Source organism: Vitis riparia, chromosome 18 (assembly GCF_004353265.1).
Source record: "Vitis riparia cultivar Riparia Gloire de Montpellier isolate 1030 chromosome 18, EGFV_Vit.rip_1.0, whole genome shotgun sequence".
NCBI lineage: Eukaryota > Viridiplantae > Streptophyta > Magnoliopsida > Vitales > Vitaceae > Vitis > Vitis riparia.
This window is the reverse complement of record NC_048448.1, coordinates 10,694,276-10,713,748: the sequence shown is the minus strand read 5'-3', so window position 1 is coordinate 10,713,748 and position 19,473 is coordinate 10,694,276. Positions and strand designations below refer to the sequence as shown.

At 35.2% G+C, this 19,473-nt stretch overlaps 1 protein-coding gene across 6 annotated transcripts; it reads left to right on the top strand.

Moving 5' to 3' along the window:
- Positions 1 to 620: 620 nt before the first annotated feature.
- LOC117906900 (probable serine/threonine protein kinase IRE4) lies at positions 621 to 19,384 on the top strand. 6 transcript variants are annotated; one of them, XM_034820173.1, is made up of 19 exons: positions 634 to 735; positions 824 to 1,136; positions 1,783 to 1,877; positions 1,957 to 2,172; positions 5,689 to 6,414; positions 6,589 to 6,927; positions 8,611 to 8,783; positions 8,861 to 9,113; positions 10,708 to 10,800; positions 11,089 to 11,229; positions 11,340 to 11,432; positions 12,102 to 12,300; positions 12,377 to 12,462; positions 14,087 to 14,175; positions 15,102 to 15,153; positions 15,236 to 15,292; positions 16,069 to 16,218; positions 17,879 to 17,953; positions 18,881 to 19,384. In XM_034820173.1, the coding sequence occupies exons 2-19, from the start codon at positions 914 to 916 to the stop codon at positions 18,974 to 18,976; spliced, it is 3,156 nt and encodes a 1,051-aa protein (XP_034676064.1). In that variant the 5' UTR covers positions 634 to 735; positions 824 to 913; the 3' UTR covers positions 18,977 to 19,384. The 6 variants fall into 6 exon arrangements, 5 of the variants coding, with proteins under 5 accessions (XP_034676066.1, XP_034676065.1, XP_034676062.1 ...); XM_034820171.1 differs by having other exon boundaries at positions 633 to 735; positions 5,689 to 6,927; XM_034820172.1 differs by lacking the exon at positions 634 to 735 and having other exon boundaries at positions 935 to 1,136; positions 1,962 to 2,172; positions 5,689 to 6,927.
- Positions 19,385 to 19,473: the final 89 nt, after the last annotated feature.

Genomic DNA, 19,473 nt, shown 5'->3' with positions numbered 1-19,473 from the left:
ACATCTTCTGTCTCCGTCCTGACTTCTGAGTTAGGCGTATTGCCCCGTTCTTAATGACTACATGCCAATCCGGCATTTTGGCAACCCGATCCTCAACTATCAAGTATGAAATGGACTAAAAGTTAAAGAATTATGGCATAATTGTTTATCACGTTTCATTTTCAACGTATTTGTTCGAAAAAAAAACAAAACGAAATAAGAGACAAAAAGAGAATCTGCCACGGCAACCACCGAGTTAAAGCGAGGAAGTCAATTGGAAGTTGCCTTGGGCAAGGTGGGTCCAACTGTGACTAGTACGGGGTAGGCTTGTGTGCAAGCCCAATATTTTGAGCCCAAAAAGGAAAGACCCATGATGAAGTTGAGACTGGAGAAAGCCCCAAAACCAACCTCCACCAGTACCAGTTTTTTGAAGTCTACTGTCCACATCTCATTCCAACTTCCAACGGCCACAACAAAAATACCGCCTTCTTTTCACACGTCATCCCACAACCTAACCCCGTCATCCAAAACCACGTGGCTTCCACGCGGCACTCCAGCGCCAGTGGTTTTAAGTCATATCGTCACGAGTTTCTCCACTCTCAACGATGCAGATCAAAAAGACGAGTCTAGCTAATCCACCATTTCCGACAAGTCAAAACGCCTAAATCGCGTGCTCAGTCCACTACGAGAAAATGAGAAATTAGCCTTCCCAGGGACAGGTGTCAGTCGTAGGAAGCAAGTGCCGGTTTCCCTTTTGTGCGTTTTTTTTCTTTTTTCTTTTTTCTTTTCTTATATTAAATATTTTCCTTTTTCTATTTTTGATTTGTTTATCTTTCTTCACCAGACCATTTCAGCTCTCTGCCTCCGTGGCCGCCAACGGAACTCAGCGTATCAGTTAACTTCCGTTTTAAATTGGCTCCAATTATTGTTGTTAATGGCGGAGCCGATTCGAAGCGGTGGAGATATTTCAACAGAAATCGGTATTCCGACCGGGTTGAATCGGATCAAGACTCGTCGAGAGTCTTCCAAGGATCAACTGAATTGGAAACCTGATGATGACGATAAGTTTCAGGAGTCGCGGCCTCGTGGAATTTCAAGGCCGCCAGCGAATCAGAAGCATAACAAAGGACATGCAAAATTCGCTGGCTCTATCGAAGGTTTACGGTTTTGATTCTTGTGCTTTTTTGTTGAGTTTCTTAATTCAGCTTGGTTCCGTTTGGTTGCCGAGAAAATATCGGAACAGGAAAAAAATTAGAAAAATGGAAGACAAGTTCTTTCATTGTTCGGGGCCGAGAAAAAGCAAAGCCGCCGGTCGATCGAGCGTATTGGTTTAATTGAGTTGATTTTTCTTTCGCGGAAACCAAAGAAATAGGAAAAAAAATAATATTCTAAACATCTCACTTCTTTTCCTTTCCGCAGTTCTCCCAGCAACGAAACTTTATTCTTGAAAGAAGTGCTTGATAATGGTCTCTGCAGAAAAATTGTAATTGACTGAAATTCCCCTCCTATGGAGGAAAAACAGTTACCACAGAAATAAGAATTCTTTTCTGGTCATATAGATGCATGTTGTTTGTAGCAAATTTATGGTCAATTGCTTGCTTTAAACTGAACTCTAAGCTTTAATCCTCAATTACTTGAAGTTAGGCAAGTGAATCTTTATCACCATTCAACTTTATCCAGGGCCATCTTCTATCCAATTCAGTGTTCTTTGTTTCTCTAGTTCTTCTAGCAAAACCTATTGATTACACAGTAAAAGAATTGCAGAAACTTTATAAAAACTTAATGGTTTTATAACTGCCACAGGATTCCATAAAGGAAAGAAGATTGCTCGGTGGTTCACCTCACATCTTTCCAAGGATTCCAGTCAAGGTTTTGATGATGTTCCTCCAAAAGTTCAGGTGAGCTTTTCCTTACAAAGCAAACGATGGTTTATGTTATGCTTATAATTTTAATCAAGCCCTGTTCCTAATTTGACAGGACAGTAACTCTAAAGTCCAGGCACCCGACAAGGAAGGTTCTACAAGAACTAAACAATGGAAGGAGGGGAAGCATTTGACTGGAAAACAATCTTCACCAGAGGACTTAAGCAGTATTAAAGTGCCAAAAGGTTTAAAAAGTTTTTCACATGAGTTAGGACCAAAGGGTGGCATTCCACCTTCCCATCCTCGGGCGCATAGCTACAATGATTTGAAGGTATCTCTATAGTTGCTTGAGCAAGAACTTGGTTAGATTTTGCAAGCCATTACAGTAACCGAGAATGCTAAATCTGATCCTTTTGGTTAGCATCCTTAAAATGAAGCAATTTTATTGCTAAATTGTTGATGCAGAAGTGTTGGTAAAAACTTGTTACTTCTCTTGACTGTTTGACTACTGTATCAGGCCTTAAGATCATCTCGAATTTTATACAGTAATTTTTGTTGGTCATCTCTAGCACCCTCCCTCACTTGTGGCCTCATACCAGTATGGGGAGAGACAGACAAACCCATAAATCATGAGCTCAATCCTTTGGGTTTGAATGTGAGCTCAGTAAATTTAGGAAATAAACATGCAGTGGGTTTTGAACTCATGGCTTTCTGCTAAGTGAGGCTTTGATATCATGTTGGAAAATCAATTTTTCTACAAGTTTAATCTGTTAGGATTTCGACTCACAATGCATATCATGCCCTTTAACAGTTTTTCATTGCTTTGAAGGTAAACTTTTTGAGTTAGACATAAACGTCACAGTAACACCTACCTCATCTATACATGATCAACTATTATCTATTTTTTTATTTTGTATATAATTTTGTAGTTTTCCTCATCTTCTCTAAGGTTTAAAAAGTATGATGTTTACATGGCTTAAATCTTTCCATCTTTTCAAGATTTACTGTCAAGAATTAAGAATGAGAATAACAACTAGAATTATGAGGCGTTTTTGGGTTTAAAATATATGTAATTCTGTGGTAGGTGTTCATTAAAGAACATTTGAAATAATGAGGGAGCATGGGGTTGTAATGCTTTGCCCTATCCTTGCCTTTCTAGAACATTGACTGAATATGCCAGGTTTGCAACAATACTACTTCCTGTTAAAGAAATTAACCTAGGATGTGTCTGGATACCTCAAGATGAGTGTGAATGCATTGTGATGAATGTGATGTTGAATGCCATCAAAGAGTACAACCACGTCATCACTAACAACCATTTAGTTTCAGATGAGACGACTAAAGCCTTAGAGCCAACATATGGTATCGAGAGTTAGGTCATGGACTTGTGTCATAAGTACGTCATGTTGAAAGAGTGATTGTTAGGTATGGAATAATATTGACTTCTCGGGAAAGAAATGGACCCAAAATAGGTTTTACTGCTTGGATATGAGTGTCAATGACTTGTGATGATGGTGAACGTGATGTTGAACCATTAAAAAGGTTTAGCTTGAACGCATTAGTAGCCAATTGGTTTTGAATTGAGATGATTAAACCTTAGGTTTAAAAAGTACTACCAAAGGCATGTTATGGGTTTGAGTTACAAGAGTGCCATGATGAGAAAGAAGTGAGCCCAAGAATGGGTGTGTATATCTTAGAACCCTTGAGATTAGTGTTACTTGGGAGGAGGTGTGGTGGCTGCTAGGTATACAACAATGTCATTACTTGAAACCCTTGATGGGTGTGCCCCAAGGAAGGGATTGTTAAGCATGCAACAATGCTAGTTCTCAGAACATGATAGCTCAAAGTTAGGAGCCTAGGGATGGGTGAGTATGACCCTTGAGATTAGTGTTTCCTTGGGATGGTTAAGGCTCAAGATGAGTGACTTCAATGTTATAAAATGATTATGCTAACCCAAGGATTAAAATATCATAAATTGCATAAATATTGGCAACTGAGTTTTATGAAAGTATTAGGAGATATCAGAAATATCATACGTAAATTTAGACAAAAAATGTTTGTGAGACAGAAATTGATTAAAACTTACAAAAAATGTTGAATTTTTTTTCAAAAAATGATAAAACAAGCAATAATACACATATTGATGTTATTTTATCGAAGAAAACAATATATGTATGAAAACATTAGATTTTATTTTAGTTACCCAACAATGATACTCAACATGAAAGAATGTCATTAAAGAACTGATATTGGTTGACCCAGTAAGGTCAAGTTAAAAGTCTATTTAAACTTCTTTATGTGGTTGTGTGGGCCCAAGACTTTAAGTATTTCATTTGGAGATCAATTGACCATCAATGAATGTGTGACTATGCCCTTTTGTAGCATTTGACATAACATTGATTCCAAGGTCAAGTTCATATCTTGGGTCATATTGGGAGAAGGATTGTTAGATATGCACCAACAATGCTCCCTAAGAAAAATGTCATAAAAGCATTAATATTGGTTGTGTGGTTCTATTGGCTCAAGGTTTTAGTTATCTCATTTGAAAAACCAATTAGGTATCGGTGAGGGTGTGGTTATACCCTTTTATCGCATTCAACATCACAATCATCCCAAGACATCCACACTCATCTCGAGGCATACCAATAGCCATCCTGAGGCAAAACTCATACTGATGCATACATACCTATTCAAAGATTCATTTCTTGAGCCATCATCTCCTGAGGAGTGGCATTCTTGCAAGCCTAACAGAATGTATATGATCAGATTAATCAAATGATAGCTTAAATGATTAAAAAAAAACAAAAAGTCTATACATGGTATTCTGCTGACCTATATGGTTATCTGCCATAGAGCTGTAATAATGAACCTGGGATCAGAGGAAAAAAGCTCAATGTCATAGATGAATTTTTGAAAGAGAATCAGTCTAGAATGCAATGCAATCCTTAAAAAGAAGCAAAACTTTTTAGACCACACATCTTTCTGTCTTTTTTCTCCCTGTATATATATGTATATGTGATGTGTAGAAGGAAAACTTTTCCGCAATTTTCATTTTAGGCCACATTTGGTTTGTGGTATTAGGTGTTTGGACAAGTTATACATTTAGGATATTATATTATATATTAATGTTGTTTTAAATTATATCATAATATAAATATTTAGATTAATTCCTTTCTCCTTCACACCAGAGGTTTAGTTTTTTGGATCATGACTTTTAGTATTAGAAATTGATTGACATAAGACCGAAGGAGCTAGAATATGGAGGACAATAGCATAAAGGAAAGTATTTATGATTATTGGTTATTTACATCCATCTCCATAATAGGAATTAATCCAATATAGAGGGGAATGTGAGAAAGACCCAGATAAGTGATTCCACTCATTCAATTCAATTGTCAACCAAATGTTGGATTTTTATATCCTATTCCATGCTTTTAAGCGGTGTTTCAAACATGTATTAATGCATATTTTCTTTCCATCCCATTTCTAGTTCAAAGAAAAAAATTTCTGGCAAATGTATTCTATTGTATCACTAATTTCATATGACCAATAAAAAAATGCTTATTAGAACAGCAAGACGTTATTTATTCTCAATATTGTAACCAGATAGTGGTTAAATCTTAGGACCATTTAGCTGCATTTTGACAAGGTTAAACTTAAAATCTGTCCTTTTTGTAGGGCACTTGCATGTATTTAAACAAAAGGATCGGAACCTGCTAGAATTCAGCTAGCTATGACTAATTTGCCTCTCTCTCTCTCTCTCATTGATTCATTCATGTGTGTGTGTGTAATGTTCTTTATAGTATTCTTTTTTGTCTTTGTTTTATTTTTTTGAGTTGATCTTCAGGAGCTTCTGGGATCATTGCATTCAAGATTTGATGCTGCTAAAGAAGTGGTGAATGTGGAGCTGTCTAGTCTTACTGGGGATATCATGGATGCACTTCAGAAGAATGACTCATCCCCAGGACAAAAGATGGCAGAAGATCTTCTGATTCTTGCTCAGCAATGTATGGAAATGACTCCATCTGAGTTTCGCATCAAATGTGAAACAATTGTCCAAGGTCTGACAGAGAAAAGGCAACATTGTCAAACAGCATTTCTGAAGTGGCTCTTCACACGCATGCTTTTTATATTGACACGCTGTACTAGACTGTTGCGGTTTCAGAAAGACAGTGAGCCGATTGATGAGAAATCTCTTCATAACTTCACAAAATGTTTGGAGAGCATTCCTGCTGTTGAAATGAACTGGGCGCCCTATTCCAGAATTGTTGATTCTGGCTCAGATTATGATAGTAATGGGAAGAGTGATGCCAAACATGAATTACAGTGGCGAAACAGGGTATCTTCTCTCCTTGAGCAAACTTGGTGCAGGTCTGAAGAGCCAGCTGACAAGAGTGGTATAACTTCTAGAAAAGATAGCATGGTTTTGGTACAAAAGCCACTGTCTCAAAATTCTCAAATTGATTTCCTTCCACATATTGAACAAGATGGCGATTTCCCTGGGAAGTCAATGAACAGTTTTGAGGATGGCTCTCTTCATGAGCCAGAACGGGGTTTAGATGGATCTGATTCGGTAATTTGTCGGATATGTGAGGAAAATGTTCCTACTTCTCATTTGGAATCTCATTCTTATATATGTGCTTATGCAGATAAGTGTGATTTAAAATATCTAGATATAGATGAACGCCTTTCAAAACTTGCTGAGATTTTGGAACAAATTATAGAGTCACGTACTCTGAATTTTCAGGCATCATTTTGCAGCCCTGAAAATTCAAGAATGCAAATTACAAACTCTGCTGTTATATCTGAAGGTTGTTCTCCCAAGATAAGTGAGTGGCGAAATAAAGGTGTGGAAGGGATGTTTGAGGACCTTCATGAGATGGACACTGCCTGCATAGATGATTCCTACCTTACAAACCCCCTTAACTTGAAGGGCCACTGGGGTACAAAGCTTAGCCAGTATGGTGCACCCTCCTCAACTGGAAGCATGACATCAATGTCCTCCACAAATACCCCGAGAGCAGGTCATTTTGACTTATTCTGGCTAGAGCACAACAATCCTTCTAAGCTGGAGGATGTGCAACAGGTTTGTCATTCTTGTGACAATTTAGGTACCTTCAATAAATGTTATTGTTATGGGATAATTCACTTAAAATATGCCCCATGTAATTTACTAAAAATGATGAATGAGAAATTTTGTAAAAGAAGCTTATCTTATATTAAGCAACAGAAGATTTCTGAACACCATTCACGTGGCTAAAAAATACACCTCTTATTGTTTCTTTCTCATATTTTGATCTCTAATTAACTTATATGTAAGATCAGAACCTAGATGTGTTACAATAAAGAATATTCTTCCAGATATTTCTGGCATTTGCCTGCTGACTTGAAAATCTTTGTTCAATTTAATGCATTCAAATAGTATCACTATATTAGACATTGTCACACCCTCAGGAATACTCTTACACAGTTCTGCATTGAGATGGCTTCTTTTATGGCTTTTGAGATTAATAGGTTTAGAGATAAAGGTTTAAGGTTAGGCAGAATTCTTATTCAAAAGAGTACAGAACAAGAGGAAAAAAAAGGTCTAGTCAGAAGTTAACATTCTGCTCAAGGCAGATTCATGTTTCAAATTTTAAAGACTTGTGTTTCTCCCCTTAAATTCAGTTTTTCTTTTCTTGTTTGCACCTAGCAATTAGTGTTATACACCAATTTAACCATTACTCTTTCCTTTCTTGTTTTGCACACATTAATTAGTGTTAAATTACCAATTAGCCTAATTCTGTTTCTTTTCTTATTTGCACACCATTAACTAGATTTAAGTAACCAATCTAATGCAAAGGCTTAAGCTTTAGGTAATGAGCCTATAATATATATGAGGTTAACATTACTGCTCATTTAGGACTCTAATCCACACCTGGAGAAGCATGCAACAGATCAATGGATCACAGAGAAATAAATACTTAGAGAGACTCTCCAAGACCTCTAGAAACAAGAACAAGCTCTGAAACCATGTTAAGATGCTAGTATAACCCAAAAACTCAATCTATTAGGTAATAAGTTAACAATGTATACCAGGCGAGATTAGTTTAGTGCCATTATCCAAGCTTGAGTAATGACAAACCATCCTTTTGTGATTCTGTGAATTTGTAGATTGTATACAAAAGCATGGGTTTATTGGAGAGTAGACTGCATTCATGTGTTAGGGGGATTTGAATTTATTTATAAAGAAACCTCCCAGTTAGAACACTCAGTTTTTTTCCTTTGCTGCATTTATTACATTTATAAAATTTGTGTTCTCACTTTACCTGCTTTTTTGCTTGTTTCCTTCCTAAGTTGCATGTTACATGGTTGATAATAATTTTGAGAAGGTATACTGTGAAGGAACTAAAATCTGTATTAAGGTCAGCATATTACTTAGATCCATTACCCACTCAAGTTTGGTTTTCGAAGGTCTGGAAGGGTAGAATTTAATCAACTGAACCTTCTGTAAAAAGTGGTTGCTTGTCAACTTGAATCCACACTTGTGGTGTAGTGGGCCCAGAAATTTGTGGGAAGTTGAGGAGTTAAAAGTGAATTTCTTATTGGCACTTCATTAATTACTCTTTCTGTCAAAAATTTTAGCTGTTTTCTTTTTTCTTGTCACGTATTTATTATATTTTGATACATTCATTGTCTCCCTTTATAAGGTCTATTCAGACATATGCTTTATAGCCATTCAAGTATTCATTTAAATTCAAACTCTGGTAATTCGATTTCTCTTCCACAGATGGCTGACCTTGCAGACATTGCCCGCTGTGTGGCAGGCACAGATCTATCTAAAGAAGGATCCTGTGACTTTTTGCTCGCCTGTATGGAAGACTTACAGGATGTTTTACAGAATACCAAGCTCAAATCTCTTGTAATAGACACATTTGGAGGCCGGATAGAGAATCTTCTAAGGTAATACCTCAGTTTTCAAAGGAAAGTATTTTTTTATTGTACCAAATACAATTCTCAGGTAATTTTTCCTGTTACAGAGAAAAGTATATTCTCGCTTGCGAATTAGCAGATACAAAAAGTCCCAAGAGTGATAACAGAATTAAGGAGAGCTCTAGGCTTTTGTTTGACAATGCATCCCATAGTAGTACAATGTCAACTCCTCTACATCCCTTACATAAAGAACGGACAAGCATTGATGATTTTGAGATTATCAAACCAATTAGCAGAGGTGCCTTTGGTAAAGTGTTCCTTGCACGAAAGCGAACAACAGGAGATTTATTTGCAATAAAGGTGAGGCATTCAATCCTTTAGATCTTTTCTACATATGTGTGCGTGTGTGTGTTTGTATAAACTTTATGACACTTCAACCGATGAAAAGATATTTGGAGTTTCAAATTCATTTGGGCATAGGGATAATATAAAGAAGAGAACAAAGAAACTTGAAATAAAATAATAAGCATATATATATACATATGACTTTCAGGTAACCCTTAATTTCCATTAGAGATTTCAAGTATCCCCATGAAGTCCAATACCCAAAATAGCAATTTGTCATTTTTGGTTTCATTTCATCAAAGCACCTTCCCTTCTATGCACAGATTGCAGCCATCATATAGTGGAAAACATGACCATAAAATTAACATAGTGAATATTAAGTATTAAGACCTAGAGAAGACTGAATTCCTGAGAAGCTGGATGTGCATCAATTAAGTTCAAGATGGGAAGATGGGAGTCAAGTCTAGAAGTTTCAGTCATGCAGCTTGATTAAAGAGTACAAGAGGAAGGCCAAAAAAATGTCACCTGAGGTGTTGAGGAAAATGTTTATCATTTAAAATGTGAACCGACCTTAGCTTTTTTCCTTTCCTTGAGTCTCAAAATATTTATATGCTTTTAGAAAGTTAAAGCAAAGTTTTGAATTGTCATTCAACTTTAATTTTTAGGGCCATATAATCTGTTAAATTATAGGCGATAGTGTCCATCATCATAACCTTGACCCAGGTTCTTTTAAACTTTTTTTTGTTGTCTATGACATTTGACACCATGTTCCAGTATTCTCTTTTTTTTCAGTGTTTATGTCCATTAAGATATATGAGTATCAAAAATGGATAATATGGCCATGAGTACATTGCATTTTGGGTTTTTATGAGATTATCATGTCTGACATTATCACTCATCCTCTTACCAAATTACTTCAGCATGAAACTATGTCTGGATTTTTTAACCTTTGGAACCTATTCCAAACAGAGGCCACAACTAGTGATTTCCTAAAATTTGGTTCGCAGTCAAAATGGATTTCTTCAATAGAAATAGATTATATGTTTTGATGCAGAAAAAAGAAATGGATCTTCTGCTTCATGTCAACATTAAGTGGAATTAATACAGGAATGCCAACAGATACACTAAAATCTTAGTTTTCCTTTAGGGTTCACTTAGGCATCCCTTGAAATTATGGTATATTAGCATGTCTTTCTCTGGACCAGAATAAAACTAGCAGCTTGAGAGTGTCATTACAAGGGAATCTGATATTCATCCCATCACTCTCCTTTCTTGTGATCACTCCCATTTGCTAATGGCCATATTCCAGATGATAAATTCTGACCTTCAAATTCTATTTGAAACAGGATCTACTCATTCAATTTTGATTTGACAAACAAACATGCCAAGAGTTTATCTTAAGTGTATCAATTTTCTTTCATAGGTCTTCAACATTGTGGCACTTTTTGAAAAAAGTTCTGCTGCCGTGCTTTTGAGCTTTGAAATATAGTAGTTAGCCATTTCAGCTGTAAAAATTTTGCATCTAATGTTCTAGGTTTATGTACTTGTTGGTTTGAACTTCCTGTTTCAGTCTAGAATCTTGAGATGATATTATCCATTGCTTATGCAGGTCCTCAAGAAATTGGATATGATACGGAAAAATGATATTGAACGGATATTAGCAGAGCGTAACATACTTATTACAGTTAGAAACCCTTTTGTGGTAATATTCTTTTCTGGAATTATTTTAGTTATGAGACTTGCTTGTTGTGGGTTATATAACATATAATTGCACCTGCTTTAAATATCTTCATAATGTTGGGATATATGTGCTACTAATTGGAAGATGTGATTTAGTTTCCAATTACTGCATCTTTTTATTAATCCTTTCTTTTCTTGTGCTTCAATCATTAGAGTTAGTTTCTCAAGTAGATAAATACTGTCTTTCCAGAATCTTTTAAGTTTTAGAATTGTATACATTTCATATGAATGTATTGTCTTGCTACTGCAGGTTCGCTTTTTTTATTCATTCACCTGTAGAGATAATGTCTATTTGGTTATGGAATATCTTAATGGAGGTGATCTATACTCTTTGCTCAGAAAACTCGGTTGCCTTGAAGAAGATGTAGCTCGTATATATATAGCAGAACTGGTTTGTTGGAAATTCCTTCACTAAGATGGTTTATTAAGAAAATTAACATTGGAATATGCTTATTTAGTTCTTGTCTGACCTTTCCTTGAGTGGGTGCTATCCTGTTTCAGGTCCTTGCTTTAGAATACCTGCATTCTCTTGGCATAGTGCATCGTGATCTGAAACCAGACAATATATTGATTGCACATGATGGGCACATAAAGGTCTGGTGTATGAGCTCTGTTGTGCTCCTGATTGATTGTTTAGATACTTCAATAAAATAGTAGTTTTGGTAGTAAGCACTGCAGTTTTATGTATTCATGCATAGATTCAACAGACTATTTACATATATTATGAGTCGAGGTTTTATTGTATTCACATATATTGTTGAAAACTAATCATGCTCAGAACATTCTTCACTAAAAACCCCATTACATGAATTTCATTTTTGTCAAACCAGAGGAGGACAAAGTTGATTTTAAGTTTTCAGCTACCCTGTTAATTGCAGAAATGCCCTCTAGATTTTCAAACATGGCTTTTAAAAAATTATAGATAATTGCTTCTTTTTTATTTTAAATCTTCCTTTTTGCAATGTCTAACAGAAATTTATCTTATGAACTCATAGACTAACAGTTTTCAGTCGCCCTTTTATTTTATATGATTTCAAATGAACAAAACTCATTAAGTCATATTCATCTAACAAAAGCTCAATGAATCAGTCAGCTACAAGCCCTTCTAATAGGAATTGTCAGATTTGTTCCCTTACAGTGGCTCCAATGGATTATACATTGTTATACTATCCTTGTATATGGTCTGTAGCATGTAGGTTTGAATTTTATATCTGCATTAGTCTTTTCCATGGTAGTGATGCTAATCATTACTTATTTTACCAGCTAACAGACTTTGGATTATCAAAAATTGGCCTCATAAACAGCACAGTTGATTTATCGGGGCCCGAGACAGATGGAAGCACTGATGCTTTTCTAGATTCCCTTAATCTGCACACTCAACAAACAGATGATAGACATCGACAATCAGCTGTTGGGACACCTGACTACTTGGCTCCAGAAATCCTTCTTGGAACAGAGCATGGTTTGGACACAATCTGCATTCAGGTATTGTTCAAGTATACTGGACAGCTGAAATGACCTCCTGGGTGTTCCTGCAGGTTATGCTGCGGACTGGTGGTCAGTGGGAATTATCCTATTTGAATTAATTACTGGAGTTCCACCATTCACCGCTGAGCATCCAGAGGTAACTCTTCATACTGAAATATTCTGTGTCTGTTTCCCTCTAATTTCTAGTGCATGTTGAGGAATGGAAGGGTGATTGTATTAGAAGGTATAAAGCTATTATTATCTTTTGAATTGGGTTCTTTAGAATCTCATTTAAGTGACAGGATTTGTAATTAGTCAGAGTTAGGGCCTCTTGGGCTTATCTTTTAACTTCTAAGTTATGAATTGAAGCAGTAGAAGACATAGTTACTGTTGCTACACCATCGAATATTATGTTTAGAAACTGTATTTAAAAAATTCTTTTATTAAAAATAAACATATTTTGAAATTTTTAAAAATTTTGATTAAACAAAAATCTACTTCAGCACCATGTTTGAGGAAAAGCATGGGTCTCTCTATTTTTCAAAAACATAGATAAATCACATTAGAGAGTGTAGAACCCATTTTGAGAGTTTTATCTGAATACCCTTAAATTTTCATTTGATTTTAAAATATTGCTTTTAGTGTTGAAAAAACTCTATCAAATAGGGATTTAATATGAAACTCTTGCAATGTATGGCTCATATTATTGACTGGAATTCTGGAACAACTATATCTCATTTAAAACCTGTTAGATTTATTTATGTCTTAAGAAGAATATCAGAAATGTGCTAATCGACTGTATAGATTTTCCTTTGGATGTTCATGTCAATGCAGGGTTCTCTTTTGTCAGTGAGTCACTTTAAACTTTCTTTTAGTATAATCTTAATCATCACATAGCTGCAAATACCTTTTGACCATTGGAGACTCGATCAAATGTTTATGCATCTTCAGTTTGTTGGATCATGAAATCCTTAATGGAAATTATTTAAAAACACTTGATGTTGTAGGTTAAGCAAAGTGTAACTAAAATATCTTAGTAATGTCCACATCCATGATCGCCCATGTTGATGGAACTTGACATGATTAAAAGGATGTGCCAAATACAACTTTCAATTTTTTTGTTTCCTCCCTTCATTATGTGCGGTGCTGGACAGTAGTGTCCAACACTTGTATCTCAAATCTCCACCCACCTTTTTCTTTTTTCCTTCCAAATGAACTTTCTAAGCTTGTATAGTTGTGTGAGTATCCATGAAACAGTTCCTCTGATGTGACTTGTGTAAGTGATAAATATCATCTGCTTGAGAAAAAAATATTTGATGATCAACACACTCTTCTCAGTCCTCAGAAATTCATGCTATATGGATTTGCTTTGCGTTTTTAGAACTTGATGAGAAATAAAACTGTTTTCAATATAGCTTGTCTTACACCATGCACTGAATTTTCCTCTTCTGCCCTTTATATTTCTATGCTGAGTGCCGACTGCTCATTAACAATGTGCAAAAATGTTTATTTCTAGTAACCTATCCAGATGTTATCACGGATGCTACCCAATAACTTCCACAGTGATGCATGACTGCATTAGATTGTTAGTGCTTTTTCTACTCTTCATTTATATGCTCTAAATAATTGGCATGCATTTTATTCATCCATTAACTTTGTATTAATTAATCATCCTTACATGGGCTGCCTTTCTATGAGCACATTCTCTTTTCTGAATAGAGTTTCTCCAATTAGAATGAGAACCATATCCTTTTAAGACCAACATTTTCATGACTCTGCAGATAATCTTCGACAACATTCTTAACAGGAAAATCCCCTGGCCTTCTGTTCCTGGTGATATGTCCTATGAGGCTCAAGACTTGATTAACAGGTTAGTACAGTTTTGAGCCTTTGAGGTTTTTTTAATTATTTTTTATTATGTAATGGTATTGGGTTGACGTTATCAATGTTGAAATTCATTGTTCCTCTTTATAAATGGTTTGATCAGTTTGTGTCTCAAGTACTTGGATAATTTTTTTTGATAGGCAAATATCTATTATATTAACAGAGCCTAACAAAAGAGCGCACTAAATTATACACAGTACATACAAAGGCACCAAGAGGCCATACCAAGTGGAGGGATACACAAAAACCAACTCCCACACACTACATAGAGCTCAGTATGTCAATGAAGTCCAACATGGACACTCAAGGACTTGGATAATGTTCTTGATATTAAATTAGTTTACAGTATTGCTATACCGATGATATTAATATGAAAACTGCAGTTTCAGAGGGAAAAAAAAAAAAAGTACTTACCTAGTAGTTTGTTGTCAGGATAATATGTAAATTTTGAAATATATGATTTAGGAATTGCAAAATGCTGATGGATTTGATTTAAAATCACAATCTGACAGCTTAACTTTGTAAGCTGCATATAAAATCACAATTGGATTTGATAACATGTGTGATTCTGTATGTAGTAAGAGGATTGAGTTGTTTTTAAATTGTCCTTATCATTATTACTATTACGTGCTGTTGTTTATACGCGTGTTTGGCATGTGCCAGACAGCATGAATTCTTTATATATGTAATCATACTGAAACAATTAATCACACTCCCTAACACCTAGTATGTGGATTAAGAGGGTGTATCTTGTAATTCTTGTTCCTTAAGTTTAGTATAATAAGATATGCTGTAATTTCTGACCTTCACATCTATATAACTTTGCATTCAGATTGCCATGTGTATGCATGTTTTACTGTCATGGAGGTTTATTATTAAATGATACTCATGGTTTGATCCTTTTCTTCCTAGGTTTCTTATTCATGATCCAGATCTGCGCCTCGGAGCAAATGGATCGTCAGAGGTTTGCAGTATTAAAGCACTAGATAGCCAATGTTAATGTATTATAGATTGGTTTTTTGTAACTGTCTTGGTCATTCTTACAGGTGAAAACACATCCTTTTTTCAAGGGAGTTAACTGGGACACCCTTGCATTACAAAAGGTAGGAACATGCTCTTCTTGATCTTTATGAAGAACACAATTCTTATGCTTGCAATTATGGTGTACACAAATCACATGCCCTGCCTTGCCACTTGTTCATTGTTTCATTCATTGTTGCACCATGAGATTTTATTTCATAGATGAATAGCACTTGGAAGAGCAATCATGAGATTTTATTTCATAGATGAATAACACTTGGAAGAAGCAATTTTGTGTTTTGCATTCTTTATTTATTATTCAGAATGGCTTATGCTTTGAGGTTGGGACAGAAATCTTATGACTGTAAAGTATTATTTCTTTTAGTAAAACTTATGCTGACATGATTCATAAACAACTGATACCATTAACAGGAGCAACTTATGTAATGGATTTCTTTTTAACGGTGGAATTCCTTTTGGTTTAGAGGAAGGTTATAAAATTAAAAACTGTTGGGTTTGTACTATTAGCGATAATCTGATGTTTAAAATAACAAATAATAGATATTTCTTTTATGTATATTGATACAGTTGTTTGCTCTTTTATGCACAAAACTTCAAACAGGCCACTTAGTATGTTCACAATCTGTACCACTAAGGTGTTTGTTTCAGCCCCATAACAACTTAACATTACAACAATTTCATTCTTTCCAGCATGTGTGTAGGTGTGCACAAACATGTGTGATTAATGGATGAAAATTGATGGTGTATATTTATGAATAAATCTAGGCTGGGAACTTTGTTTCTTATAAAACATTCTTTCCTAATTGTTAACTTCGAAACAACTTGATTCCGTGTGTAGGCCGTCTTTGTACCACAGCCTGATAGTGCAGATGATACAAGTTATTTCGTTTCACGGTACTCTCAAATTCCTAGTGGGTTGCCAGATGAACAGGACTGTAGTGATTCTGCTACTGATACTAGTGACCTATACTCAAATTCTGGACTTGAGGTAAATCCACTTAAATCATTTATCAACTTTCCTGTCCATGAATTTAATATGAGGATTACAGTTCACTTCCATTATAATTGATATTGGAGATTTTATCTGGAAAGGTTTTTTGAATAAAGCTAGTATTGCATTTAATTTTTACACAAATTTAAGATTAGATTCTTAAAGTTACCAGGAGCCTATACTTTATAAATCCCTGTTATATTAATGTTGTGTAATTAAAGAAATTTTGGAGAGTAATACTCTGTAAGGAAAGAAAATTACAATTAAGAAACCTCGACATAATGCCATCTTGCAGGATCTTCTTGTTTGGCTTTATTCAAAGGTCTGATCAACACCAAGTCAATCATGATGATTCATAAGAAAGTGAACCATGATTTGAATGCCTTGAGTTTTCTAGACAAACACCAATTTTCTTTTAAATAAGCAAGTGAGAATTGTGGAAATTTGACAGGCCTCTGAATTGTTTTAACCTTGTTGCCTGCTTCATAAGGACTATTCCCAGGATTTGTTGTCTTCTATTTTTGTTGTTTTACCTCTGGATATGATATTTACACAAATAAATAAATAAAATGCGATGGCACATTTGTCTTGGTGACAAAAAGATTAATCTAACTTGATGAATCGTGTGATTTCTCTAGCAGCCTTAAATTACACTTGCACTCACTGCCAAGATTACTAATTTATTAATTCATTATTTGATCATTTTTTGCTTCAAAATGGTGCTATTCTTTAGCAGCAGGAGATATGTTGTGTGATGCTTATAGAGTCATCCTCCTGCAAATATTCTAAAATGATTAAACTAATTAGTTATGAATTTCTAAAATGATTAAATAAAGAGGTTGACCTCCATTTTCTTTGAATTAATTAAACCTTGTTTGGAAGTGCTTCTTAAATGTTAAAAGAGTGTTTTGAAGGTCAACCACAAGTTTTAAGAATGTTTAAATAGAACTTCTAAATGTAAGCCTCACACTTCCCAACATGTAGTTATGTTTTGGAAAAATAGGGAGACTCATGCTTTTTCTTAAATGCGATGCAGAAAGTAGATTTTTGTTTAATGAAAAATTTTAAAATATCAAAATTGTCATTATTTTTTATAAAAACATTTTTAAAGTACAGTTCCCCAAAGTAAAATCAGCCTCATAGTAATAATACTTCTTTTGTGTAAAGGTAGAAATTAAAAGCTATTGCTAACAGCATATATATATTGTAGGCTAACAATACTTAATCTGTGAAATGGCCTGCATAGCCTATTGCATAGTGCCTGTTCATGGTGACACCTTAAGTAGCAGAGAATGTGTCATTGTATTGATATCACATGTTTCTGTCAGCTTAGGAACTGATATGCTTTCATCTTGTTCCCTGCATACTGCTTGAAATGGATGCAAAATTCTTTTCTTTACCATGGCAAGACTCAGTTGGTTACTCAAAAAGTCAGATAGCTAATCACTTGAATAATTCTTCTTTACCATTATAAGACTCACTTGGTCCCCTTAAAAACTTGGGAGCTAATCACTTAAAAACTTGAGAAAAAAGTGACACCCAATAGGTTGAAACAAGCTTGTTTAATTATGGGTGAGACATGCAAAACATATTTTCCTTTGTCATGAGTTTCAGCAGTTGTGATTGGAAGCTTATTCTGTATGAACTTTTTCTCCAGATGGATGAATGCGGTGATCTGGCGGAGTTTGATTCTTCCCCTCTTAACCTATCATTGATAAACTTCTCTTTCAAGGTATGCCTGCTTCTCTCCTGGAAACAGAAGCATTTTATAGGATTACACTTCAAGTAGAAACACATGCACAATGAGCTACTAAGTTGGGTCACAATTAATTATTGATTAAAGTTATAATTACCCTCCCCGTTGTTCTCTTGGAGGAACACATGCTTCAAAATCTTTCAGTTCACCCAATTCCAGAATTATTCATATACACATGATATGAAAAATAATGAAAGAGTATTTTCTTGGCGTGGTACATAACTGGAGGAGGTTCTATCAACATCTAGGAGGAGATATCATGATGGAATGCTGGTGCACTGACAGCAACTTGAACCAGACCCACAAAAATGAGAATTTGGAAAAGAAATCACACAATCCCTTATGTTTGCATGTTTACTGACTGCTTTAGTTTATTTTAAGATTGCACTTGCTTTAGAAGTATTTTCAGCATGAAATGGCAAACTGCCTGGGCCAAGTAATAGTTTTGAAGAGTTAAAAAACCATTGATACCTTTGTTATTACTGGTACTCTATTTCTCAGTTTCTGATTGGGCCCAGAAGAAATTTATCAGATTAAGCTTTTCTCTACTATTTACAATAGAAGAAAGCCAAAATCACTGCCTTAAACCGTTGGCTTTTCTTCATCTTTGACACTCCACCATCACTACCACCAGTACTTTCACACTGCAACTACCTCCATCACAGCCATTACCACCCAACATTGGGGCACTTCATCACCTCTTTCATTGCCGAGGCAATATTTGTGCCTCAGCCTCCACTGCTTGTGAAACACGCTGGAGCAACACTTTTTTGAGGACAGAAAACTCCAATATCTTTCATGTTAGAAATTTTGAATGGAAAACTTGTGAAGCACATTTGTCAAAAAAATTAACAATATAATTGAATCCTGTTTTGGTTGCTCAAGGGAAGTTAATCTTTGCAGAATCTGTCGCAGTTGGCGTCCATTAATTATGACGTGCTCTTGCAGACTGGGAAGGATCCAACAAAGTGCAGCCCATCCAAATCTCGAGACACTTAAGTTCCTTGTTCTTGGTAGGGTAGAACTTATTTTTCTGTTAGTTTTATAGCGATTATACCACAGTAGAAACACAAGAAAATAAAAAAAATGGATGTAAAAGAAAACAAAATAAGAAAAACTTCTGGAGACATTAATTTATGGCTCCTTTACCTTCATTTACAGAGAAAAATCCAGAAGCATTCTACTTTGATTTTTTTCTTTAAATAAAGGAAAGAAGTTTTTTTTTTTCTTATTATTATAATCCAGCTACATATTCTTTGCATCATTGTCTTAATTGTGGCATTGAAGGGTCCTCTTCACATGACCGGACCCAGTGTGTCAACTTGCGCAAGCATGATTGTGAATTATGTAATGGGGTGTGGCCTGAAGCTGATAGTCCTCTGTATGCCAAGCTCCTTTCCTTTCTTCTATTTTGTCCTTGAATTCCACCATTTTGACAGATCATCAGGTATAAGGTCTGTTAACCTCCTCCAGTAAACTAAAACCAATCTTTGCGA

What these genes read in the sequence shown, in the direction of transcription:
- LOC117906900 (XM_034820171.1), top strand. Translation starts at nt 914, where the DNA reads ATGGCGGAGCCGATTCGAAGCGGTGGAGATATTTCAACAGAAATCGGT. An exon ending in ATAGCTACAATGATTTGAAG is followed by an intron (nt 2,173 to 5,688) that starts GTATCTCTATAG and finishes GTTGATCTTCAG; the next exon opens with GAGCTTCTGGGATCATTGCA. An exon ending in TGATAAACTTCTCTTTCAAG is followed by an intron (nt 17,954 to 18,880) that starts GTATGCCTGCTT and finishes TAATCTTTGCAG; the next exon opens with AATCTGTCGCAGTTGGCGTC.